Source organism: Carassius gibelio, chromosome B1 (genome assembly GCF_023724105.1).
Source record: "Carassius gibelio isolate Cgi1373 ecotype wild population from Czech Republic chromosome B1, carGib1.2-hapl.c, whole genome shotgun sequence".
NCBI lineage: Eukaryota > Metazoa > Chordata > Actinopteri > Cypriniformes > Cyprinidae > Carassius > Carassius gibelio.
The window spans coordinates 10,091,941-10,118,195 of NC_068396.1; the positions used below are offsets into that span (position 1 = coordinate 10,091,941).

General features: G+C 34.6%; 3 protein-coding genes across 11 annotated transcripts; 2 read left to right on the forward strand and 1 right to left on the reverse strand.

The window, feature by feature from the left end:
- Positions 1-3,526: 3,526 nt before the first annotated feature.
- Positions 3,527-14,056, forward strand: LOC127948689 (pre-mRNA 3'-end-processing factor FIP1). Of its 6 annotated transcripts, none has more exons than XM_052545319.1 (17): positions 3,528-3,819; positions 4,620-4,677; positions 5,197-5,314; positions 6,049-6,155; positions 6,954-7,018; positions 7,149-7,256; positions 8,291-8,421; positions 9,174-9,289; positions 9,461-9,514; positions 10,798-10,897; positions 11,002-11,149; positions 11,305-11,331; positions 11,513-11,567; positions 12,449-12,507; positions 12,661-12,841; positions 13,043-13,189; positions 13,716-14,056. In XM_052545319.1, exons 1-17 carry the CDS (start codon positions 3,741-3,743, stop codon positions 13,855-13,857), a joined length of 1,695 nt encoding a protein of 564 aa, XP_052401279.1. In that variant the 5' UTR covers positions 3,528-3,740; the 3' UTR covers positions 13,858-14,056. The 6 variants fall into 6 exon arrangements, with proteins under 6 accessions (XP_052401284.1, XP_052401279.1, XP_052401280.1 ...); XM_052545320.1 differs by having other exon boundaries at positions 13,719-14,056; XM_052545321.1 differs by having other exon boundaries at positions 12,452-12,507.
- A 693-nt stretch (positions 14,057-14,749) lies between these two features.
- Positions 14,750-19,368, forward strand: chic2 (cysteine-rich hydrophobic domain 2). Its single transcript, XM_052545338.1, has 6 exons — positions 14,750-15,054; positions 16,030-16,084; positions 16,436-16,591; positions 17,605-17,661; positions 17,738-17,797; positions 17,881-19,368. Exons 1-6 carry the CDS (start codon positions 14,921-14,923, stop codon positions 17,929-17,931), a joined length of 513 nt encoding a protein of 170 aa, XP_052401298.1. The 5' UTR covers positions 14,750-14,920; the 3' UTR covers positions 17,932-19,368.
- LOC127948696 (OCIA domain-containing protein 1) lies at positions 19,264-23,664 on the reverse strand. 4 transcript variants are annotated; one of them, XM_052545333.1, is made up of 8 exons: positions 23,466-23,664; positions 23,099-23,183; positions 22,958-23,011; positions 22,523-22,570; positions 22,309-22,438; positions 21,905-22,044; positions 20,577-20,711; positions 19,264-20,135 (listed from the first exon to the last, which is right to left on the reverse strand). In XM_052545333.1, the coding sequence occupies exons 1-8, from the start codon at positions 23,529-23,531 to the stop codon at positions 20,098-20,100; spliced, it is 696 nt and encodes a 231-aa protein (XP_052401293.1). In that variant the 5' UTR covers positions 23,532-23,664; the 3' UTR covers positions 19,264-20,097. The 4 variants fall into 4 exon arrangements, with proteins under 4 accessions (XP_052401293.1, XP_052401295.1, XP_052401292.1 ...); XM_052545335.1 differs by having other exon boundaries at positions 23,475-23,662; XM_052545332.1 differs by having other exon boundaries at positions 20,577-20,714; positions 23,466-23,662.
- Between the last annotated feature and the right edge of the window lie 2,591 nt (positions 23,665-26,255).

A 26,255-nucleotide genomic window follows, 5' to 3' on the forward strand; every position in this document is an offset into this window, starting at 1 on the left:
AGAATGTCATTTTTAATATATATTTTCTTTTTAAAGAGATTTTTAAATAGTAAAGCATACAATCCAAAATGTAGCCTATTTATGTAACAGGCTACAAAATAATCAAAACATTATTTTTAAGATGTAACACACATCTAATTAAACTGATTGAAATAAGATTTTATAAAACAAATTGGCCCAACCTTCTTTTGAATGTAATCCTGAAACATTATGAAGAACTGGGATATTCACCTATAAATACAAATTCTGTCATTATATAATTACTCTCATGTCTACAAACCTGTGTGAACTTTCTTCCGTGGAAGACGACATTTTAAGATTATCAACTGCTTGGTGACCAAAATAATTAAAAAAAATCTTCTTTTGTGTTCTACACATAAAGTCTTACAGGAATGACATAGTTTTTTTGGTTGAACAATCCCTTTAACATTTATTCATAAGTGTTTTGGCATGGTTAAAAGAAAATAAGTAAAAAGGTTTGTTTGTTCCTTGTGTGCTATAATGAATTTACACCAGATTAACCTCTTGAAATGAATATTCACCAAACTTACATTTATGTAAAATACATGTTTTAGACATTTTTTAAATGTTCTCCACAGTATTTTTCACCCTTGGCATAATATATCCCAGTTTGAGTTTATTGTGTTCACTTTTTACCCATAATCTATAGTTTGTAGTATAATGCATATCCTAAATTCTGAACATTTTGAACTAGGTGCCTGGAACCAATTGGATTTGACACCAAAACCTTCAAGTTCCTTAGCTATAATCCTTGTGACAACTTCCTATGTCTCCTTATAACCTAATTTTTGTTTACTTCTTTGTATACATGTGAAAAAGACCACTAAGTTCAGGTTATCTTGGCCACAGAAAGAGGTCTGAGGTTTTGATAGACTGGATGCCAAAGAGCTTGACGAGTCCTAGTATCGTTTTCCATTAGGCACGAGTGCACTTCCTCTCATAAATAATTAGTTGGCTGCAATCTCCACTCAAGGAATGTTACATTTCAGTGTGCAAGGGCTTTTGGACTTTAGATTTATGTATGTCATGCTGATGATGCTTTGAAAGTGTAAAGGGTTGTACATGTTGATGTTTTTCACCTTTGTCAGGATCTGTTAGTTGAAGAACATGGTATTTTTAATAGTGCATAACAATCAGGTATATTCTCTTCAAATGGTTGATCATCTTGTCTTTGTTCAATTAGGTTGGATGTCTTCGCCATCTATGAAACGTACAGTACTACTCATTCTTCTTCTTTAATATGTTTGATTATTAATTGCAAGCACAAAATTGTAAGCACCAAAAGTCATTCCACACAGGTTTTTTAAAAGTTGCACACAGCAACATTTTGGAAGTCTTTTAATGACACATTGGACTAGAGTGTATTCACAACAGGCATGTTAAGTATGTAATTAATTCACAATGAGAGGTTTCAGTTGGCTCACAGCAATGAATAAAACATGGGAAGGCAATCCCTAATCCCTTAATAACTGTATGCAAACTAAACAATAAAAAAAAAGTATTTTGACAATTGCATTTTGTTATTGTTGTTGTTGTTGATAATTTTAAATGACAAGTGCTGAACTACAATAAAATTTATTAGATGATGCAAACTGGTGTAAATATGTTTGTGAGTTAAATCACTGCTCAGATTTGTCGCTGAAATGAAAAGGTGTTTAAAATTGATGGCCCTTGTAACTAAAAATATATCACCGTCCTTGAAGTCTTCATTCTTGAATCACATCCAGCCCCCGAGGCTTGCTTTAATTTTGGAATCCACAGGGATGGTTTTTCTACTGAAATTGTTAAATTGTTAATCTTAATTTCTTGAACCAGCTGGGGTGTCTGATGGGAAAACGTGCCAGTAGGTGTAATATTTAAAATCCTTATCTGAGTAAATGTAAATTCCATATTCACAGAGGTCCCAAAATATTTGGACTCTCAAGTCACACTTAAAATTTATATCATTGCAATAAGGTGGGTGGCCATACGTCCTATTTTTCCCAGAGACAGTATGTCATGACCAGGAATTCTAAATTGTGTAAAATGTCTGGGTTTTGGCTTTGTCGTGCTCTCATTATACATTAATTCATGCTCTTATCACAGTCCTTTTACATAATTCATTTTTGCATTGCTTTGAAATCCCACCTTCTCACACGCCAAATTCTATAAACTTGTGTTAGAGTATTTGACAAAACTTCTAAAACCCACAGTTTTAGAATTTAAATATTTAGCATTTTTTAAATATGTTTTATATAATAAAACAACAGAAAGAATTATCAAAATTAAGGGAAAAAGTATCTGGATGCTTTCTGGTTATCAAATGCTGATGAATGTACATATTTAATGTGATGGGCAGCAACTGTGGTTTCTCTGCTAAGACACCTGTGAACTTGAGAACTGACTTCATATATCATTATAAATCACAATAGGACAGGTTAGGGTAATGCAAAAACTGCTCAGAAAAGTGATTGGTTATGAGAAAAGCTCTAGCATTATTTGTCCTGAAGATGTCACTTGATTTAGTAAGTAAATGTGGCTTAAGTATCCAAATGCTTCTTGGGGCCATTGCATATGCTTACTTAATGAAGAAGAAATAGTATCTCTGTCCGTGTGCTTGGTCATCAAACACTCACAGTAATGCTAGCCTGCACACTGAGTTTCCTACAACTGGTCAAAGAGGTTAATGTGCACAGGAGATCAGTCACTGAGGGTCGAAACACAAACAAACAGGAATTAATGAAGTGTGTAACATTTTCAAGTTTGTTACTTTTTGTTTTTATATTTATACAACAAGAGGGAAAAAACTAGTTAAATATTATCTAATTTGTCAGAATGTGTGAGAAATTTTCACATTTCATTATTGTTTATGTAAAACACACACCCTAAATTGTATAGGAAATTTGTTTAAATAAAACTATTGCTGAAATTTTGATCTGAAACTGTTCGTGGTATCATGCCATTTACGTTTTAGTAATTCAATAATATCAAGTTAATTAAATGATATGACATTTTTATTATTTACTTTAATGTATACCTATATAAAAACATTTTCCAGGAAGATAATTGTTTTAGGAATCTGTACCTTAGGATTAACATGGCACAGGCCTAATGACAAGCTAAAGAATCACACGAATATTGAGCTCTCCAAGAACTTAATGCAATTGTTTAGAGACATCTAGTGGCTGATGTGCGCAATAAAGATATATTGCACTATTTTCGTGAATATTTAACAGATGTTCACGATATATATGCATATTCAATAACTTTTTACTTAGACCAAAGTTCCAGGGAGACCTAAATTTGATCAATAGGAATAATTCATACATAATTATTTTATCAGTTATCTTAACTATGAATTAACTGATTACACGTGTATACTGGAGTTAAACTCATTCCAAGTATTTAAGCATGAGAAAAAAAAAAATTAAGATTACAAGAAACATTATTTTCCGTCTACTGAGTCCGAAGGTCCAAACAGTCAAGCAGTGGGTGTGAGACTTTTAATTTGTACACCCATGAACCGGAACTGATGTCCTCGAGTCTGCAAGAACATCCTACAGAGACTGAAGGAAGTGTGGATTGCTCCGTAAACATCATTCAATACGTTTGTTCTGTATATTCGTATGCACGTTTGTGTTTTCCCCACCGAAACATCCTTGCGCTCTTTCGGGGTTGGTGGGTTTTAATCTGACCGTGTCTTTGGCTTCTGGAGCGCATTGTAGAGCCCAGAGGAGACGATGTCTGCAGAGGAGGCGGATAAAACCACCACCACTGATGCGAGTGCAGGAGACGAGGAGGAGGAATGGCTGTACGGGGGTCAGTGAGCGCCAAATCTGTTCGGCACTGCTGTTCTTTGTTATTTTTAACGGCTTGGCGAAAAGTGGTTATTGATATACAACACCATATATTGGCATGCGTAATTATTATGGGGCCTTTGTACTGACTGCAGTGTTATGAGATACCTGTCACGTCACTAGATATAAACTTCACGTCTGTGGTTTAATTCGAATTTATTTTTACGAGGGAATAGATATAGAATCTATTTCTGAATTGTTTAGGTTCTGTTCGATATTCTGTTATTCTTGAGAAAATCGTTCCCATGGTAGCTGATAGATTCCATTCAGAATTCTGCATTTCGAATCTGTTTTTTCTGTTGCTACTTTACGAGATTCTACTTTGATTCACACTGAGACCGGATTCTTCGCTGCTTGATACATGTTAATATATATATATTTTTCAAGATTCTCTTTGTTAATTCTGTTTGAACATATACGATTTTTGTGATTACTGTCTTGAGAAAATGGTAGAATCTTTTCACCCATTCATAATGGTTTCTTTTTTGTTTATATTAATAGCTTCTTTGAGATATAATTAAAGAATGGATTTCACTTTCTGAGGGGACTGAAAGAGAATTCAGATCTCGGATAGATTCTCATTTAGAATGATTTTGAGATGATTTTCAAGAATACAATAATCAAATCTGTTCATGGTTCTGTAAGGTAAATATTAAATATTTATATTATGAGCTGCTCCTCTTAACATACTTACCAATAGATATTGGGTACCTTGTGCTCACACTCATTTTGTTGCTCATGCATTGTTTTGTTGTTTTATAGATGAAGGTGAAAGTAAAGAAACTGAAGAAGAGGAGGCCAAACTGACAGCAGCCATCAGGTGAGAAATGACATGTTTACTGTTAGTGATGAAGTGGCGTTTCAATTTTTAGATCCCACAGACCCCCAAATAGAAGTGTCAAAATATTATTTTGAAAGCATTTAATTTCTATTAAACTACATTTAGCTTTTTTTTTCCTACTCACTATAGTACTGTAATGTTAGATGCACTGTTTTAGGATTCCCTTGCGGGCCCCCTGTGTGTGTGTGTGTGTGTGTGTATGGGGGGGGGGGGGGGGGGGGGTCACTGGTGTATACAGGTGGTCTGAATGATGATCACACACTGCTTTGTTACTTCCAGGTGTTTTCACTGAATAATATTTAGATTCTATGACATGGGCTTTTAGAATGCAAATTGCATACACATTCATTGCAGGAACACGTCATGCTTTTTTTTTTTTTTTTTTTTTTTTTTTTTACAGCATACCCTGGAAAACATATGCCAATTTTAAGATTTGCCTTTTTAAGTTCATCTGCATTTGTATTCATCATTTTCATGCTGATCTATCTGTGTGTGCAGTGCGACCTCTGCTCCTCCTGTTACCGAGGAGGTCACTGCGACCACAGACAACACCGCTACCACCATCACCACCACTACTGGAAATGGTGTGACCAGTCAGGTAACATATAAAACTACTGTAAGCTGCTTCATTCACTTCTAATGGATTTGATTTAAATTATGATTACTTTTGTGCTGAAATATATTTAAAGGGGTCATATGATGTGATTTCATGTTTTCCTTTGTCTTTGGAGTGTTACAAGCTGTTTGCACATCTGCAAGATTCATAAAGTTGCAAAAACTTAAGTCTCAAACCCAAAGAGATATTCTTCATAAAAGTTAAGACTTGTCCACACCTTCCTAAAATGCCTTGTTTAAGCTTCAACATCAGCTTAAATAAATTAACATATCAGTATTACAGCTGTACATCATACTGCAACTGTGTGTCAGTCTTGTATAGAGAAAGCTGGAGATACGTACATTTGTTTTTTAGTTTTTAATGTGTTAATTCGGTTGTTTTTCTATGCGTGCAGTTGCAAGTAATAAATAAAATGGGCAAATTTGAGATCAAGTTACACATCTGTAACATGTTGATTAATTATGGTTAAATATAACTAATAATTAGGTAATTTTATTATATATGAATATTTAAAATACAAAAATACATTTTCTGAAATATATTCATGCATGTGTTTTTATTTATATATAAATAATAAATATACACCACACACACAAACACACACACACACACATATATATATATATATGTGTGTGTAAACAAAAACTCTTATATTGGATGTGATTAATAGTTTGATAGCACTAATGATTACAAATGAAGAGAACCCCAAAAAACAGTTTCTTTGTTTGTCTTAGGAGGAAGCACCTGGAGAAGATGAAGACAGTGAGAGTGATAGTGATGATGACGATGATGATGTCCGCGTCACCATTGGCGATATAAAAACAGGAGCGCCACAGTACGCGTAAGCATCCAGAGATTGTGCTCACATTCTTAAGATAATAAGGTTCACACTGGATGTTTGATAGATAACCTGACAATCCAAGGTAATGGACTAGGGCTCCACGATGTGTCGTTTAAGCATCGATACCACGATGTATGAATCCACAATAGTCACATCGCAGGATGTGCGATGTAGGCTCTCGTAGTTGATCCGTTATTCATTAATTGTATGGGCCAGCTGCTATATATCGCAGAAAAATAAAATATAGCAATGTAATTTTTTTCCCAATATCATGCAGCCCTATGATGGACTGTTGAAGATTGAAGGAGATCAGACAAACAGTGGAGGGTTCTGGTTTAACTCCCTTGGATCGTGTGCTTTAAAGGGACCGTTCACCCAAAAATATAAAAACTGTCATTTACTCACTCTCATGTCGTTCCACATCCATAAGGCTTCAGTTAATCTTTAAACACAAAGTAAGACATTTTGAATAAAACCTGAAACGTTTCTGTGCCTCCATTGATAGTACAGGTAATCAGAAACCGATTTAATTTAGGCTTCATGTATGAATGCACACAGAGCAGATCAAATATGGTAAACCCTGAATCCTGAGCATTAGAGCATTATCATATCATGATATGCTTTATGTATCTATATCAATGTTTGGATGTACATAAAAGCCTAGATCATACGTCATCATGTAAAATGTTCATATTTTGTTACAAGATTTGGATTAAACTGCTTGATTCATCCGGGTTATGATGCATTTATGACCTTTTTACTGGATATCTGATGTATTTATTATGTTTTATTGTGCAGGGCATATGGGGGAACTCCAGTGAATCTAAACATAAAGTCAGCTGGCAGCAGAGCATATGGAGCAGGTGAGTAAAACTATGTGTTTCAAAGCTTGGTTCTTTCTGACTAAATTATCCGTTTACTTACAGATGCCTTTTCATACAAAGAAAGCGGCATTTGTCGGTTCTTGACATAATTTAAGTGTGTGTTGAGTAGGTTCTAAAGTGAAGGGCATAGACCTCGAAGCTCCAGGCAGCATCAATGGAGTTCCAGTCCTGGAAGTGGACATGGAGTCCTTTGAGGAGAAACCATGGAGGAAGCCAGGTGTGTATTTACTTAGCATGACACTTTTGTGGTTTTTGCATGTGGTGTCTATGTTAGAGCTGAAGATCTTTGCCCGAACCCGACGGGACCCGTCGGGACCCGACGGGTTCGGGCTTAATTTCTATCATCTTACGCGGGCTCGGGCCGGGCTCGGGCTTGCGCTCCGGTTTGCGAGGTAAACGAGCGGTGATGTGATGTGTTTCGATTAGCGCGAGAAAGATGCAAAAATGAATGCTGAGTAGGTGTAACGGAGGCTTGCCTCTGGTGATTACGTTTTGGTTGCACCAGCAACTAAAGCAAACTCTGAGGTGTGGAAAAGTTTTGACCATGCTTATAATGAGAATAATGAGTGAATAATGACGCACCATCAGTGAGCGCAGGAACGCGCTGAAGACATCTACAGTGGATTCAATCATTTTCCTCCACATAAACATGTAGACCTAGCCTAATCTCTGTGAGTAAAGGTTTTTCAAATGATAACTAAATATTCATTGAGTCTTAAATGCATAATGTTGACAGAGTATATACGCTTATGTTGGCATTATTCTTTTATTAAATAAAGCAAATCCGGCGGAGCCTTTATCTTAATTTCATTATTGCCAAATACCCATCTTAATTTAAAATTTATTTTAATTTAATTTTTTTTAAATGACTCGTTTTTATTGGTGCGTTGGTCTATTTATAGGTTAAATGAGCCTATGTCTAGAATGCTGAGATGTTACGATGTCACAGAGGACTTATTTTATTTCTTTATTCCAACTTCCAAGTGGTCTAGTCTACGTTAGTTATGAGTAAATTATGTTAAAACATGAATAAATTGCTCATTGTTGGCAAAAGGCAAAAGAGCTGTGTGCGTGCGCACATTTGAATAATGTCGGGCTGTAAACGGGTTCGGGCTTTAAAAAAGCTGTCAATCAAAATGTACTTGTCGGGCTCGGGCCGAAACCTGTCGGGCTCGGGTCCTGTCGGGCCTAACTTTTAAGGCCCAATTACAGCTCTAGTCTATGTATTGTTAAGCATATGTGTGTTTACAGGTGCGGACTTGTCGGACTATTTTAACTATGGTTTTAATGAGGACACGTGGAAAGCATATTGTGAAAAGCAGAAGAGGTTACGCATGGGCCTTGACATCCTCAACATTGGATCCACCACCAGCAAGATCTCAGTAAGCATAATCAACTTTTACTCAGGATGGAAATGGTGAAGATTTGTACAATTCTGCTTCCGATTATACTATTCCAGGTCTTTTAATGATTTCTTAGGGATTTATAATATTTGGAAGACAATTCTTTGCATTTCAGATTTCAGCAGAATTGTAAAATACAGTTTCTTTCAGATTTATTTAAATGATTTTTCTTTGACAAAATTAAATCCATTTCAGCTTTATTGTATCTGACAACTTTACTTCTCCTAAAGTTGTTTCTTGACTTTTCATTGATCATGTTACAATACTGTTCAAAAGTTTGTGGTTCAGTGGTTGGTAAATTTTTTTTACGGTTTTGAAATTAGTCTCTTATGCACAATGAGGCGGCATTTATTTGAAAAAAAGTAATATTGTAAAATATTATCACTATTTTAAGATACAGTATTTTAAATACTATTTATTCCTGTGATGGCAATGTTACATTTTTAGCAGCCATGATCCTTTGGAAATACCCACTTTTGAACTATATGTGTATATTTGCATATTTTTAATGTTTTTATACCATCCCCATTACTGGAAGTATCCCGAACCATCTGCAAAAAAATGGAATCAGTTTTGAATAAGAATAGATTTCTGATTCCAAGCCCAACCGTTTACATTCCAGTCGGATAATATCATGTTAGTTGTAATAAAATGAGTAATTATTAGTCAGGTGTGCATGTTGATATATTCATGTTCACCATTTGATCTTTTCCACCTCTTTCTTCTTTCAGGTTCAGCAGGGTCGCACAGGTAACAGTGAGAAGGAGATCACAGTTGCAGCTCATGCAGCTAAAGCAGACTTTTCCTCTCCATCTAACCTGTATAAAGCAGGTCTCAACCCAGCGAGGTAAACATGTTCTCTCTCACATCCACTGGGGGGAGTTCATTCATTTCACACTCCAGTTTCAGAGTCTTTATGTTTGGGAATGCATGTACAGTGTTTGTCCCGCATCTGTCATGTGGGAGAGGGGATTAGTAACTCATTTTTGCCTGTCTCCCCTTACCCATGCCCTCATAGGATATCCCCTCCACACTGGGCAGGGCCTGCCTCTCAAGAAATGTCCTATTATACGTAAGTGGGAGGTGACATGGGCGTGGTTTGTTTTAGAAGGCCTGAGTAGACATTTAAATATGAAATTAAACAGGCTTCATTTATTGTCTTTTTCTTTTTTTTTTTATTGATTGTTGACACCGTTTATTTCTGTTGGTGATGTTTTAATAAAAAAAAGCACTATGAAAAAAATGCAAAAATCTGCTGCTTTGACAACAGACTCAGCAATCTGAACCGTTTTTCTTTGCAAAACTGTGTAGTCATTAGAGCATTATGTTACATTGGGTTTATGTGTTTTTTTTTTACTAAGTTGGGAGTGACATTTTGGTAGGGCTAGGCTATATGACCAACATTTCTCTTTCTCTCTATATATGGTTTATATTTTAAATAAAATTGTTATAAAGTTGCTTTTCAAAATATCTGCTGATATTTGGAATGACAATATAGTTTATGAGTGCAATATTGATTTTATACAAAAGTACAGAAATGCTTGGATTGAGTAACTTACATTTTAGACACAAGATTGCCAGTCTATTTTTGTTCTGCTCACGAAGAAAAGCCAAAGCTAGGAATTAAATGTATATCAATATCAAATATATTTAGATGTTTGATAAATTTTCTCTATTAATTTGGAACTGCATCGATACAAAGCAGATAATTTGTAATAAACACAGTGGTGTTGCACAAACACCCTTCACTTTTAAATGAGAAAATGATCGAACTGATCAGTTGCATTCAAAACAAATGTTGCAAGTCACAACATTTACTGCAGTGGTGTTTAACTAAAAAAAAGGCATTAACTGAAACAAAACTAAATTAAAATAAAATATAGATATTAGATGAAAAACTCAAAAGAACTAAAAACAAACTGTAATATAAATTAAAACTAAATTCTTGCCAAGCACATAACAACAATTATAAATATTATAAACAAATATTTAATATTACAATCTATTATTAAATAATATAATAGTATATGGATAATACTATAATTTCCCCGGGCTGCCTGGCAACTGTAACCAACTAAACTTGTGTTACATCCCTCAATTACCTGGTCTTCCTCATTTGGGCTTGTCCTGATACATCTTGCAATGTATTTCTGAATTCAAACATGTTTCTTATTTGTTCTCCACTGTAAATTACGAAGCAGACTTGATGCACAAATATGTCATCATCTGATATATAATCATATTGCCCAGCCCTACTAAGGTGTGTGTTTTTATGTATGCATCTGAAATACAGAGATGAAAAACACAGAAATGTATGTGCACCTTCATGAAGCTGTATGTTTGTATTTGTTGCAGGAAGACGCCCGGGACCATAGATGTGATTGGCGGACAGACTGCCACCATTAGCAGGGTGGAAGGACGACGTCGCCACAATCTGGAGGGGAATAACATCCAGGTTACTCACATAACATGCTCTTATGCTCTCCTCAGTGTCCACTGAAAAGCCGAAATGCTGGAAACACATCTGGGAACTGAATCATGTGACTTGAACACTTGTAGGTGATTTCGGAACATCCCAGCTCTGAGGCTGAACCCACCAAGATGCCTCCTCCTTTCTTTCCCCCGGGACCACTGCCTCCAAACATGCCACCTCCTCCATTCCTCCCTCCTCCTGTCAGTCAGGCTCCACCTCTGATCCCACCTCCACGTAAGTCTGACCACTGTCAAATTTTATTCATTTTTTTATTTTATTTTTTTTTAATCCACAATGAATGTATGAAAAAATCACTTTCAAAACCATTGACAGTGTGGTTTCTCATAGCATTTTTTAACTTTGTATTTTTTTACTCGTATTTTTAACAGGGATGCCCATCACCGTCCCTCCACCCAGTAAGTTGAATGTGCAATAACATGACAAACATAGTAAAAGCAACACATGATTAACCTCTCAAATGTTTCCAAAGCACCTGTGTACTGTATCTGCAAACTTTATGACTGACTGTGTGTAAAATTTCCCTTTTTTTTCTGTTGATATGTCTCTGTTTAAATCTTGTTTCTGTTTGTGCTGTAGATTTTCCCCTTCCTACTGGAGGACCTCCCCCTTCCCTTATCCCTACTATGGACAAGTAGGTGTAGCTTCTGTACTCAACTATCAGTTTTTTAACATCAGCGTACATGGACGGGTATTTACAAATAAGTTAATACTTCTATTCATTAAGGATGCGTTAAATTGATCAAAAGTGATAGGAAAGACTATTAAGCAGAACACTGAAAAATGGAGTAATGACTACTAAAAATTCAGCTTTGCTATCATTGTAATAATTTATATATATATATATATATATATATATATATATATATATATATATATATATATATATATATATATATATATATATATATATATATATATATATATTTGACAACTATGAGATGTTATTAAAGTAGATATTATAATTATTTTAATATAATTTTCATATTTAATTAACTATTTGTGTTTACAATCAAACCAAAAAAAATATTCAGACAACAGATATGCAACAATATCAACAATATTCGGCCGAGTACAATTATTTGAAATTCTGATATCTGAGGTATTCTGAGGTTGCAAACAAATTCAAATATTGAGAAAATAACCTTTAAAGTTGTCCAAATGAAAAATCAAAAATGAAATTTAAATATATTTATTGTAGGTAATTTATAAAATAACGTATTCATTGTACAAGATCTTTACTTAATATTTAATGATTTTTGGCATAAAATAAAATTAATTTTGATATTTTTGGGTATTGCTACAAACACACCTGGTCACAAATTTTCTTAAGAAATGTTGAATTTGTCTGAATAACTTTTGGTTTGACTGTGTATGTAATAATATAATGTTTGTTTTTAGGGTCCTGTATTTAGATTTAAATACATACAGTTTTTGAAAAGTACTTTTCTGTTATACTATGTCTCTGTTACCCTTGATTGGCACTTAAACACTTTGCCTGTGTGTTGTATTCAGCAGTGGGCACCCAGGAGGATATGACGGACGTCCTGTTGCTCCATTCCCTTTTCCTACAGGTAGAGTAGTGTGTGACTATCTCCCCAGTTTGTTTGTCTCCTGAAAAACTCATTTAATTTAGATCTCAGTACAGATCACAAGCGCTTAAATGTTTTCCAGGCTTATTAAGCTCAATTAAGTAGCATGCACACTGGGGATTATTTCGTTTTCAGGTGGGTTTCCTCCACCCATGCAAGGAGCCGTTAACCCCTGGCCTGGCTTGATGGACAACCCAAAGCAATGGGACTACTACCCTCGGCGAGAGAAAGAGAGGGAAAAAGAGCGAGAGAGAGAGAGGCCAAGGGAAAGGGTCCATGAGAGAGACCATAGTCCCTCTGCTGTGGCTTATAACAGGTGAGCGATGATGCCAGCCCACTCCTTCACTACACAGATCTACTCTGTTTTTCAGTTTGAAAGTGTAGAATTGTTTATAAACTCATCAGTAAATGTTATTCCAAAGGAAAACTAAATCTTTGACCCTTTCAAGGTTTAAATAATTAGTCCTAGTTTCTCTGGTTCTGTTTTTAATGATTAATTAAACTTGGTATTGTGCAGTGACGAAGAGCGGTATCGTTCTTACCGTGATTACGGAGACAGAGGGTATGAGAGGCATCGGGAGCGATCGAGCCGTGAGAAGGAGGAGCGTCACAGGGAGAGGAGACACCGAGAGAAAGAGGAAGGGAGGCACAAGTCATCACGGAGGTATTATACCAGGGTCGCAAATTTGTCTTGGAGAAAAAAATGAGATATGACATACCAGGCAATATATTTTGCACTTGAGTGCCAATGAAATTAGTTCCAAACAAAACAACAGCAATGGGCACAGCAATGTTTGTTTCCTGAATAAAGAGAGAGTTCAACCCAAAACAAAAATTTTGTAGGGAAAAAAAAATACTATGGAAGTCAATGGGGACCATCAGCTGTTTGGTTACCCACATTGTTCAAAATATCTTTAGTGTTCAAGAGAATGAATGATTTGGTTGAGTGAATGATTCAATGACCCATTCATAAGACGTTTTGAACCGAATTAGTAACTTGATGACTAGCTCATTAAGACTGTAGCTGTGTCCAGTAATCTCGGAGTATGTGAGGTAAAATAAACAGAAAAAAGGTAGGTACTTTTGAAAAAATAAGTTGTGTGTTAAAAGAAAGCATGTTCTATGTAGTACGTCTGGTTTAAATTCAGTTCTCTGTTTTGTTTCTCTGCCCCTGTCCTCTTCTGTCACAGTAGTAGCAGACGGAGACATGACAGTGAGGAGGGTGACAGTCACCGGCGCCACAAGCACAAGAAGTCCAAGAGGAGCAAAGAGGGCAAGGAGCCCAGCGAGGAGCGATCTGCTGACCAGGAGAACCAGGAGACCATGGAGTAACTCCTGTCTGTCTTCTCCGCTCTCCTTCTTTCTTATCATCAATGCGTTGGTTGTCAACCAAATCATGCTATATGAAATTATAATCCAGTTTACCTTCCTTTTTGTTTTCATGTTTCCGTTCTTGTTTTGCTGTTTTTCTCCAGTGCAGTTGTACCATGTAGATGTTGATTTGTTGGATTAAAAAAAGAGCATTTGGTAACATTTGTTGTGTCTTTTCATATCTTGTAAATTAGCTGTTTTTTACATATTGTTTAAAGTCTTTTGCACTCAACAAGCCTGCATTTATTTAAATATTTGATTGAAAAATTTCTCTTATACCTGTGTTTTCATCAGCCATTATTCCAGTCTTAGTGTCGCATGATCCTTCAGAAATCTTCTGATGCGCTGATTTGGTGGTAATTAAATATTTCTTCTCAATATTATTTTAGAAATGCTTAATATTTTTATTGAAGTGATACTTTTTTTCTGAATTCATAGGTTAGGTTCAGCAGTTATTTTAATTTACCATTACCTTTGATCCATTTAGAAAATTTTTTGCTGAATAAAATTATCAGTATTTACTGTCATTTTTGATCAATTTAGAGCGTTTTTGTTTCTTGGCAAGTTATGTGTATTTAAAAACAATAGTATTTGTTTAATGAAATATTTTATTAAAAAGCTTGGTTGATTATATTTACTTTAATGTATCTAATAAAATAGTACAGTTTTGAATTATGGTACTAGCTCCTGAAAATATATTATTTCCCACTGCTGCGGCAGGAATGACTTTATGGTCGTACCCCGGTGTATGGTCGTATTTGGAGATGAGAAAGCCATAAACAAAAAAAAAAAGGGAGAAAGCCCAAATGATTGTGAATTTGATTTACATACTCTCGCGATGTATCCCGAGATCAACCCGCACGAGATTGTCGGCGGATGTTGATGTTTTGCTCCATATTTCTGTGCCGTCTTTTCTCTTCTCGGCCGTGCGATTTACGTTATTGCCAATATTTGCTTAACTTGAGCGAAACACGGTCTTTCTCGGCGCTTCTTTCGGGAAGCAAAGAGGCCGAGGCGGGGGGCGATGATGGAGGACTTTGATGAGATTTACGAGGAGGAGGAAGAGGAAGAAGAGGACGAGGACAGGGCCGCGGAGGAGCAGCTGCTCAAATACGCTCCGGACCCGGTGGTAGTGCGCGGATCCGGGCACGTCACTGTGTAAGACACCGGCAGCTCTGGATCTGTTCCTACATAGATCATCAACCACTATTAATCTAACCAAAGCCGTTATGAGCACAGTGCTCGTTTAGAAACGCAGGACACATGCTAAGTCATTTACAACAACCAAGAAAATAGTGCTAGTGTCCTAGACTCATAGTTTAACAACCTAGAAAGCACTGAAATCTTCAGTTGTTCATACAAAGCTAATAAATGCTGTCTAAAAGGCAGTCAACTCGGTTTTGTCAGGGCAGCTTATATACGTATGTACATTTAAAGAGATAGTTCACCCAAAAATGAAAGCCCTGTGATCAGTCTCACCCTCTCGTTGTTGGGAGAAAACCTGTGACTTTCTTTTTGACAGCCTCAGTCATCGTTTACATTTTTCTCCATGCTGTGAAGAAAATGGTGACTGAGGCTGACATTTTGTGTGTGTGTGTGTGTGTTACACAGAAGAAAGTAAGTTTTGAAACTTTAATTTTTGTTTTCTGGTGCCAGGTTTTTTATTTTAGATACCACAGATCCTCAAATATGATTTGTGCATGGGATACTAAAAATTTAAAGGCATCTATATAGCTTCTGGTATAAAGACTTTGAAAAATGAATATTATAAAATCTAAAATGTTTAAATATTAAGCAGTGTAGCTTAACAGAAACTAAATATGTTCCATATATATCCATATATTTTAAATGACAGTACTGCACTGTTATAATTATAATGTATTTACTAATTTGTTTACTTATGAATTTGTATTATTTTAATCAAATATGATTTATGTATTTATTTTAATATTTTTAAACACCGTTTTTCTTTAAACTTTTACACAGCACTCCCTTCCATCCCCTGGTCTTGTATATTACAATTAATTTTAGTAAATAAATTATCAAAGTAGATATACAGTAAATCTACGTATGCCTTTGTGGACAAACAGTTTAATCAAAACAAAAATCAAAACCGTTTTTTCTTCCCTGCAGGTTTGGACTGAGCAATAAATTTGAGTCTGAATTTCCCTCAGCCCTTACAGGAAAGGTAAGTGTAATTTATTGGCTTTTCCCTCTCAAGAAATTACTATTAAATGCACAATTATTCATTGTAGAAGTAATAAACTTCTCACAATGAGAAGTGAAAAGCGTTGTTGCTGGCAATCAGGAACGAAAGGAAGTAATTATGTTAATGCTGTTACTTTATGTAATGCTTAAAGAAATTGTTCACCCCAAATTTTTGTGGAATATGAAATGAGATGTTTAGCAGAATGTTCAAGCTACTCTTTTTCATGGTAACTGGTTGTCAAGCTCCAAAAAAGTGTGTGTTACCCAATGTGGGGAGTAGCACATGTAATTCTGAGGTCATATACATCCTGCTTCATTTGTTCATTGGCAGGTCGCACCAGAGGAGTTTAAAGCCAGCATAAACCGTGTGAACAGCTGTGTGAGGAAGGCTCTCCCAGTGAACGTGCGCTGGCTGCTGTGTGGCTGTCTGTGCTGTTGCTGTACTCTGGGCTTTAGTCTGTGGCCGGTCATCTGTCTGAGCAAGAGGGTGAGTGTGTTCAGAGTCACTTCAAGGAAGGCTCCTTGCTTCATAGAAGTTTAGCTTTATCATTCATTGCTTTTATTTATGGCATGTTGTCAGGGTTAAAAAAAAAATTATATACTGGGAAAATCTGTGGGTCGGGGATGTAATTTTTGCAATTAATACAGACAATTTTGCAGTTTGAATAACTGTTTTAATTCAGAAGAATTAACAAGTGCTTTAACAGAAAGACAAACTTTAAAACTTTACATTTAAACACATAGTGTGCCTTACTTTTTTATTATTTTTTCCTGGTGTGTTTGTGTGTGTGTGTGTGTGTGTGTGTATATATATATATATATATAATGTGTGTGTGGGTAAAAATTTACATGTATATATTTATATTCATATAGTTTATATTATATAAACGTAACATTTATACATTGGTGTGTATTTCTTTATACATAATAAATGTACACACACACATATACTATGCAAAAAAAAAAGATATATATATTATGGATGCAATTAAAACTAGTTTTTTTTTTTTTTAAGAAATCATCAAACGTGACTGATTATATTTAATTACAATCTTACAAAACATTTCTATTTCTAATTTAAATAATTGCTGTTCTTTTAAAACAGAACCGAACAGTTGTTTTCAACTTATGCACCAAATCAGCATATTAGAATGATTTCTAAAGGATAAAGCAACATGAAAACTGTATTTACAAATTCAGCATTGCCGTCACAAGAATAAATTCTATTATACAAATTCTAAAATAGAAAACCTTTATTTTTAATTGAATAATATTTTACAATATTGCTGTTTTTACAAATTTGCTGTTTTTCTATTTTTGATTGAATAAATGAAGCCATGGTGATCATGAGATCTATAAAATCTTACAGTAATGCACAATAAAGGACTTAAATTACACGTTTCTAGTGATTTTACTTATCACATACTGAATACTTAAATTACACGTTTCTAGTGATTTTACTTATCACATACTGAATAATATGTCTTTTTTCGTCTATAGACACGCAGATCCATAGAGAAGTTACTGGAGTGGGAAAACAGCAGATTGTATCACAAGGTATTTTCAAGGTTGCTTGCTTGTTTGTATTTTCCTGTCTGGTGCTAATTTTACTACATGCCCTCTGTTCATTTAGTTGTGTTTGCATTGGAGGCTCAGCAAAAGGAAGTGTGACACGAACAACATGATGGAATATGTAAGCCAACTTCGAACCCACCCTAATCTAATTGCACAGTGACCATTTCAAATACAATAAACAGTTCTCTGTCCTTTTTCTAGGTAATCCTAATAGAGTTTCTACCCAAGATTCCCATCTTCAGGCCGGATTAGCAGTGGCGGGCTACAGCTCATCCCTCCGCCGTGGTCTTCCTGAGGTGCCTTTCTCCGGTACTGTCATGGTCTTATCATGTGGCCTCATCCTTTTTCCCTCCACACTCTGAGCAAGAGACTCACCTCACGTCTGAGCGCCACTCACAGCACTCCTCACAAGAAAGCACTGTTTACGACCCACACACACAAACACACATATACTGTTCGCACAGACTGTTCTGGTTTCGCAAGTGCATGAATACACAAAGAGAGACCTTTACTGTCACATGACTACACGGAGTCTGCAAGGGGGCCACGGGAAGTAACTTCTGTAGCTCCAAACTGGAACTTCTACTATATGTCAATAAGATCACAGAGACTGCACAGTGTGCACTAGCTAAGTGACTTTCTGTTCCCGACACTGTGGAACGGATCAGTGCAGAATGGCTTGAAGATGTGACAACTGTAGAATTAAACCCTTTTATTGTATTAATAAAAAAAAGATGGACGTTACGAATGAATAACAGATTTTCAGTTAGCTGAGAGCCAAATGGACATGGTCAATGCACAATACATAGTTCCCCATCTCTCCTTCTCACAAATGATCATCTATATACAAAGACAATCAAACACTGACTGTGCCACGCACCATCTGTACTCTGACGGGACGTTGGAGTCTAGTTGAAGTCACGGACCTGGTGTGGTCCAGGTGCACCTTTGGGTAGTGATGCAGCACAGATTAGATCTGTTTTGATGTTTTTGAGTACTTTTTATCCTTGTTTACTTGCTCAGTTTAAAAAGAAGAGCAGCAAATGTTTGTTTCTTGATTTGTGTGAGTGTGGGTGATTATTTCTGTCTGTCCCCGAGACATTTTGTTTGTCGTTTGGTTCACAAGTGAGACAAATCAACACTTACAGGTTTGTTTGGTTAAACAGTTCATTAAAACAAATTATTGGGGGTCTAAAAAGTTATGTTTATATATATATATATATATATATATATATATATGTATGTATAAACAGAACTTTATCTTTGAATATATATATATTTGAACCCAAAAATATTGGGGGTTTTCCAGGGCAGAGAGATTTTTTTTATTTAATATTTTTCTCTTTTTTTTTTTCATTATTGATTCAATCTTGGGTCAGGTGTCCTATGCAGGCATTTTCTCTTAGTGGACTATATTTGTGTAAATGTATCCAATTGTAGGTTAATAAAACAGTTACATATCCCAGTACTCTTAAGACAATTGGTCCTATTAGACCTCAAAACTTGAAATTTATGAAGTGTGTATGTGTGTGTGTGTGTGATTACCGATATTATTACTGAAATTACAACTCTTTATCTCTCGTCTGATGTCATCCCAAATCCCTGGGACATCGTTTTTATTTTTCAAAAAAAATATTTCAGTGTATTTATGCACAATGTCTGTACAGAAATAAAATATGCTCAACTTGATTTTTGTGTTTCTTTTATTTTTTTCAATTCTGATTGTTGTATGCCTACTATATATTGTGATGTCTGTTTAAATTCCAAGGGTTTAATGTCAAAGTATTTTACCATAATTATTGTGGTTTAGTCAGTTTTATCAAAACTGTATCTGCTAATAATTGCTCATACTTCTGATTATGAGGTTATGAATCTCAAGTATTAAGATGACAACTCATTCTTGAAACAAATGTGCTGCTGACCTAAATGATTTTAATGAAATGACAACAAAAAAAAAAAAAAAAAAAAAAAAGAGAGACAAACTTCATACAGTTTTGTAGACAGTAATGATGTGCTAAAACTCTCAAAATACTAGCAAATGGACTGCAGTGCTGATGGAGCTTTGGGACCAGTTCAGTGAGTGCAAAAGCACCAATCTTTCAGGAATGTAAAAATAAAAGATTAAAAATCTCGCTGCTATTATTAGATAATGTATTAAAATTATAGTTCACCTTCAGCTGGTCTCCATTGACTTGCGTAGTGTTTTTTTGTTTTCTTTTCTCAACACACTATTAAAATGTCAGTGGAAACCAGCAACTGAAGGTGAGATATCCCTTTAAGCTGCACACAGTTTTAAAATAAAAATGGTCTTTAATTAAATTAAACAGGTACAGTCAATGTCTGACATTTGTCAGACACAGTTAGACATTTGTATCATAAAAGACAGTTCTAGACAGTAAAACAGTGTTGAAGCAGCTCTCATTCCTCCCATGTGTCTCCGTATTTATTCTTCTTCCCTGTTTGCAAATAAAAGAAATGTGTATAAATAATAATATTAAGACTATAAAAAAAGTTTTCTAAGCTATTATATGTAAACACAACTCTGACTTACAGAAATACAGAGTACAGAAAATAATTTGATACAGCTAACCTTACATAACCTCAGATTTAGCAAGTTGATGAAAATGTTCAATATGACAGTAAAAACATATATTAAAATGTTAAAAAAGATTCATTTTTGATCTTCTTACTCAGAGAATCCTAAAAAACAAAAGTTTCCATTAAAATATTAAGCTCAAATATTAACATTGATAATAATAAGAAATGTTTCTTGCAGACTAAATCAGCATATTAGAATGATTTCTGAAGGAACGTGTGGCATTTTATTTTCTACATTGGTGTTTTTTAGTTTTGAGAACATAAAAAATGACGAGGGTTAGTAGATTGTCAGGTGTCACCTCTTTTGGCTTGGATGGTCTCAGGTGAAGGCTTCAACAGTGGCTCTGGTTTGTCATAGTTTTCCCTGTTCTTACTCCGAAGCTCCTCATACAGAATGTGCTTCTTCTGTACATCCTCCTCAACGTTCATTGGTTCTGCTGGATTGGAGGGATGTTGATTAACAATTGGCAATTAATTGCGTAAGTAACATTTTAATATGAACTACTCTTTTAATATTCAGAGTAAAAAGATTCTGCTCAAATTAAAGCTATACAGACGTCTGTATCCTTTAAGACATCGCCACTTGCTGCCTTCTCAGGGACAAACTAATATTACCAAACATTAATCTCAGTAAAATGCTAAAAATAAATATCTTTTTGTTACAAAAAAAACAAAAGAAATAAAAAGAAGACATTATTTGGAATTTATATGAGGAATTTCATTGTCAGGTTTTGAGAGAGGCTTCTTAAAGGGATAGTTAAACCAAGAATGAAAATTCTGTCATTAATTACTCACCCTCATGTTGTAAAAATATCTTAATTTGTGTTCTGAAGATGAACGGAGGTCTTATGCGTTTGGAACAACATGAGGGTGAGTAATTAATGACAGAATTTTCATTTTTTGGATGAACTATCCTTTTAAGGCTTTACTAATTCATAATGTAGAGAGTGTGTAGAAACATGATAAATTAGAAAACTAGACGAGGTAAAATAAACACTGAAGAAATTTTGATGAAATGTCAGAAATTTCTCAAATGAGAGCAATCATGATTAATAGTTGTGATAATTTTTGAGCAAAGTAGTTGTGATTATCATTTTAACCATTATGATGCTGATGAAAGCACTTTTAGCTCATTTCCCGCCAAACCCAGAATTTTCTGGGTTTCTGCGTTCTCATTGTTATATGCCGGGGGACACTATTACGCATCTCCAGAATGAGTCCAGAATTTTCTGATCAAAAACACAAACAAGAAAGATGCAGAAATGAGCTCTGTATGTCAGCAGATGTACATGCAGCCATCTAATGCATCTTTTCTCTGATCATTGTACTGAATATGATCCAGATATAGTATTTGATAAAAAATTTATTTTCTTAGCTTTTGCTCAAAATTTCTCAGCTTAAAAAAAAACAAAAAAAACAAGTGTTGACAAAAAATATGTTTTTTTTGTTTGTTTGTATAATAGTTGAGGCTCTGTTCTTTATTTTGATGTATTGCATGTTCCAATATGCATACAACAAAATATTACGGGGTCATGAAATTTTAGTGCAAGTGATCAAAAATACTGACGGTGGCTGGCAACTTTTTTTTTTTTTTTTTTAAACGCTGGCAGGGAATGAGTTAACTTACCGGTAATTTGAGTGTCATACTGAGCTGCTGAGGACATAGGGTCAATGTAAAAAGACTGATTCCTCTGATCATCAAGTTGAAAGGTCGGCTCAAATTCAGCTTTGTTTGGATCACTCATTTCTGGGTGTTTATGGGTAAACCTGAAATATGTAAAATAAAAAAAAATAAAAAATATATATATTATAAAAAAAGATGTGGGAAAAATCTTTTTGCAGGTAGAGACATGCAATGTTAGTTACCAAACAGTTTTGACAACCATTTTGACCACAGTTTATAAAAAAAAAGATTTCAAAATGTTCTCTGTGAAACATGAATCCTTTGAGATTTTGTGAATGCTAGTGGCCCAGAAATGGCACACTACACTGTTAAATGCTGCATGTTCGTGTAGCTGATGTTGTGCTCACACTGGTGGTTGGTGCCGCTGTCTCAGTCTCAGCGCCTCCCCCAGTGGAGAATTCTCCAAGCTCTTAAATTTCTCCTGGCATGTCCTCATGTATGACATCTTCCCTCCCAAGTAGCCACAAACACCAGCAACTAACACATATTTAACACATTAATACACACTTTTAATGTTCTGTCTATCAATTATTCATCTCAGTAAGATTAAATTGTACTCACAAGCAACTTTGGGCAAAGATCCAAATCTACCGGAGGCTGCAAGAGCACCTAAAACAAACAGATCAAAACATTGACACTACTGTTTAAAAGTTTGGAGTCTGTATGATTATTATTATTATTATAATTTTAATTTTGTTGTCAATTAGGCTCATCCAAGGCCACATTCATTTATTTAAATAAAAATACAATGAAAGAGTAATATTGCGAAATCTAACGGTTTTGTATTTTAGGTCCCATTACTCACCTTTAACGTCACATGCTCCTTCAGAAATCATGCTAAATATTTCTTATAATTATCAGTGTTGAATTGTGCTGTTGATTGTGTGTGTGTGTGTGTGTGTGTGTGTGAAAACTGGTATTTTATTTATTTATTTATTTTTCAGAACAGCATTTATTTTAAATATATATTATCCTATGCGTAAAGTATAAACCCACCTCTGGAGATAAGGAACTGAGTGAAGGCCATGCTGATGGCAGATATAGGGAGAGCTGTAGGAACGTAGAGAAATAATTCACTCATGATATCAATAAAACCACAAGCGAGATGATGAAAATAAGCACTTGCCATCCACTCACATCTGTACCAGAAGCTTTCCTGATTACACTCCCTGAACACTCTCCTCTCCTCCTCTGTGGGGATGTAGTCGATTCCTACGGGACCCTACACACACACAAACAAACAAATAAATAAACAAAATATTTCCATTATTATTATTATTTATTATGACGACTGGGCTAAAAAAATGTTTTGCATTATAAACCCCTCAAAAATATCACAATGACAAATTTCCAAAACCAGTAAGACAGGTGAGATGTAGCATGCATTCATGCATAATGATGTCTACTGTATTTGTTAGACTACAGAGACCAGCTTCATTCAGCATTACAGTGACCTGGCAACATCACTTTATCATTTTCTGTCTTGTTACGTGATGCTTGTTACCGAACACACCACGACTGAGTTTCCTGGTCGTTCAGGGTCGGCTGGAGACTGCTGGGCCTGGGACATTGTGCCTCCGACGTCTTTGGCTGCAGTACAGTCGCTCTCCAGTCACGCGACGCGACCATAGACAGTAAAAGAAAGGACGCGACTCACGCTTAAATGTCAAATCCACTGAAACCTTCTTCCTCGACGGTGCTGCAGGAGTTCATGAGTAACCAGCTTTTAGTGCCGCCATGCGGTTTGACATGGAATAGCAACAAATGACTCTACAACTTATTCTACAACTAATTCCTCAAAATATAAATAACATTTTAAAGCCTTAAACTATATATTAACTAATTCACAATCAAATTTTTTTGTAAGTGAATGTAGTCTACTGTACATATCAGTCTTATCAACCACACTTACTAACAGTAACATTTTTTTAAAGAATTCTCTTCTGCTCCCCAAGACTGCATTTATTTGATCCAAAATACTGCAAAAACAGTAAAGCGTTGAAATATTTTTCTAATTATTTAAAATAACTGTTCTCCATTTTAATTTATTTTGACACTGAAGACTGAATCACGGGAATTAATTACATTTTACACTATATTTAAATAGAAAGCAGTTATTTTAAATAGTAAAACTATTTCACAATATTACATGGAGGCTTGATGAGCAGAAGATAATTCTTTAAAAAAAACATGAAATATTTTGACTGGTAGTGTACATCACATGTAACCTAAGAACACATGTCATAGATCCAGTTCACATTTACCTTCAGACAGTCCCTTACTCACATTTGATTATGAATGAATAAAATTTACATGTTGGGTTTTAAGCTGATTTTCAGCCCTATCTATTTAATTGTCTTATAAACCTTAAACAATGTTGACAAAACCATTTTGCCTGTACCTTGTGTATATGAGTAGCTATTTTGTTTTTCTTTGAGTGAGATGACATAGTGTGATACAGAAAATACAAGCACAATTATTCAAGAAACTATTAAAAATAAGTGAAAGTAGTCATTTGAATAAAGTTGAATTCAAAAAAATCTAAATAAAATTAATTAAATTTAAATTTTAAACGTATACATTTTTAATTACTGAAAAAAAGAACAAAAATCACATTTAAAATATTAATAAATACTATAATAATATATAAATGTAAATAATACTAAATATCTCTGAGTCATACTAGTTATTTGTCACATTAATGATATGTGATTTTCTAGGCCCATAAAAGGAGAAGAAAATTGTAATGTATCATTATATTTTTCTGCCATATTATATGTTTTTCTTTTACATCTTTTTTTTTTCTTTTCTTTTCTTTGACACCTTGTGCTCCATAATGCAAATCATAGTTGAGCATCAATATGCCTTGGTCTGGTCTTTGGTTCTAGACTTAAGGCTGGCTAAGCATTGTTTTTCCAGTGCTGAATATATAGAAAATGGCACCACTGACTTAATTTTGCATATGAGATTATAGATTATTAGATCACTAATGATAAATGATATGGTTTAAGTAACTGTGACTGCTGATCTCCAAAAACAATAACATAAATACCCTGACAGAAAAGTTGCTCATAACAGTTAAAATGATTAACCTTAGTGCACTTAAAAAGCACTTGATGTTTTCACAGTTCAGTCATAGATAATTGATTATAGTGAAATATGTCACTTCAAGTAAGTTGATGTACTCTATTCTGTCTCATTATAAGTGGATTTAAAACTGGTTGTTATAGAAGTGAAGATAACTGGACTGAAAACAGTTGGTGGCTCCATTAGTCTAAACTGGACAAATCATTTATTCAGTGTAGTGATCGATCAGAACTGTATCTCTTCTGTCTCTTTTAAGGTCACAGGGTCCGTCTGTTTGTATGTAGACTGGAAAACTGGTGCAGTAACTGCTAGTAAATTTCACAATTAAATACAAAGAACTGGCAAGAAACAAATGTAAAAATGTGACATTATCAAGAACAGAAAAACTGTTTTCTTTTAAAACGTATAATCCAATAATCTTCATTATATTCGTAACTTTTTAAAATCAATGTATGAGTACCATGTAGACTGACTACATTATCAGGATAACAAACAATATTGGAAAAATTACATTTACATTGATATCATTTTTTTATTAGTCTATACTTTCTTTGTAAGATTAATCTGTTTTAATTTAAATGGTTTACAATCGTAATGGTTTATAAAAGTTGTTTTAGTTCACCGTGTTCTGTGGATACAGTAAAGTACTGGTACATAAAAGAAATAAACTATGCAAAATTTCTGATATTTCTCTATCTGTCTATCTTTGTTTTTATAATTAATTGTCATAAAGGAATGTGGGCTTTGAATTAAGAGTCTAATACACAAATCTGTAAGAAACTTTCACACAGAAATTTTAGAATTCTCACAAATAATTTACTGTTCATTATGGTTTATTAGCTTAAATAAAAAAATAAAATAAAATAAAAATACAAAAGACAAAATGGCTTGATCCTAATGTAACCCGTGCTTTTATTCCAGCAGAGAGCACTGCAGTTTAACTCTGCAGTCAACTTTCCTTTCATACAGAGTTTTGATGTGGGGATAAAACTGAGAAATACATCTGCATTACAAGTTCCATTAACAACTATTTGTTATATTCTATATTATATCTCGTAATATGACATTTAATATATAAATGTGTTAGGGGAGACAGTTTTCCCAATTTCCCTGTAATGGACTGTCCATCCACCCAAGATACTAGAATAGGCTCCAGCTCCAGCATCCTCGCATCCACAAGCATTTTTGTATTTATTTATTTTTTATT

Coding starts and splice junctions, on each gene's coding strand:
- LOC127948689 (XM_052545319.1), top strand. CDS start 3,741: ATGTCTGCAGAGGAGGCGGATAAAACCACCACCACTGATGCGAGTGCA. Junction 7,257..8,290: donor GAAACCATGGAGGAAGCCAG/GTGTGTATTTAC, acceptor GTGTGTTTACAG/GTGCGGACTTGTCGGACTAT. Junction 9,290..9,460: donor GCAGGTCTCAACCCAGCGAG/GTAAACATGTTC, acceptor ATGCCCTCATAG/GATATCCCCTCCACACTGGG.
- chic2 (XM_052545338.1), top strand. CDS start 14,921: ATGATGGAGGACTTTGATGAGATTTACGAGGAGGAGGAAGAGGAAGAA. Junction 16,085..16,435: donor CCTCAGCCCTTACAGGAAAG/GTAAGTGTAATT, acceptor GTTCATTGGCAG/GTCGCACCAGAGGAGTTTAA. Junction 16,592..17,604: donor TCATCTGTCTGAGCAAGAGG/GTGAGTGTGTTC, acceptor TTTCGTCTATAG/ACACGCAGATCCATAGAGAA.
- LOC127948696 (XM_052545332.1), bottom strand. CDS start 23,531: ATGTCCCAGGCCCAGCAGTCTCCAGCCGACCCTGAACGACCAGGAAAC. Junction 23,184..23,465: donor ACTCAGTCGTGGTGTGTTCG/GTAACAAGCATC, acceptor GTGTGTGTGTAG/GGTCCCGTAGGAATCGACTA. Junction 22,571..22,957: donor TCAGTTCCTTATCTCCAGAG/GTGGGTTTATAC, acceptor TGTTTGTTTTAG/GTGCTCTTGCAGCCTCCGGT.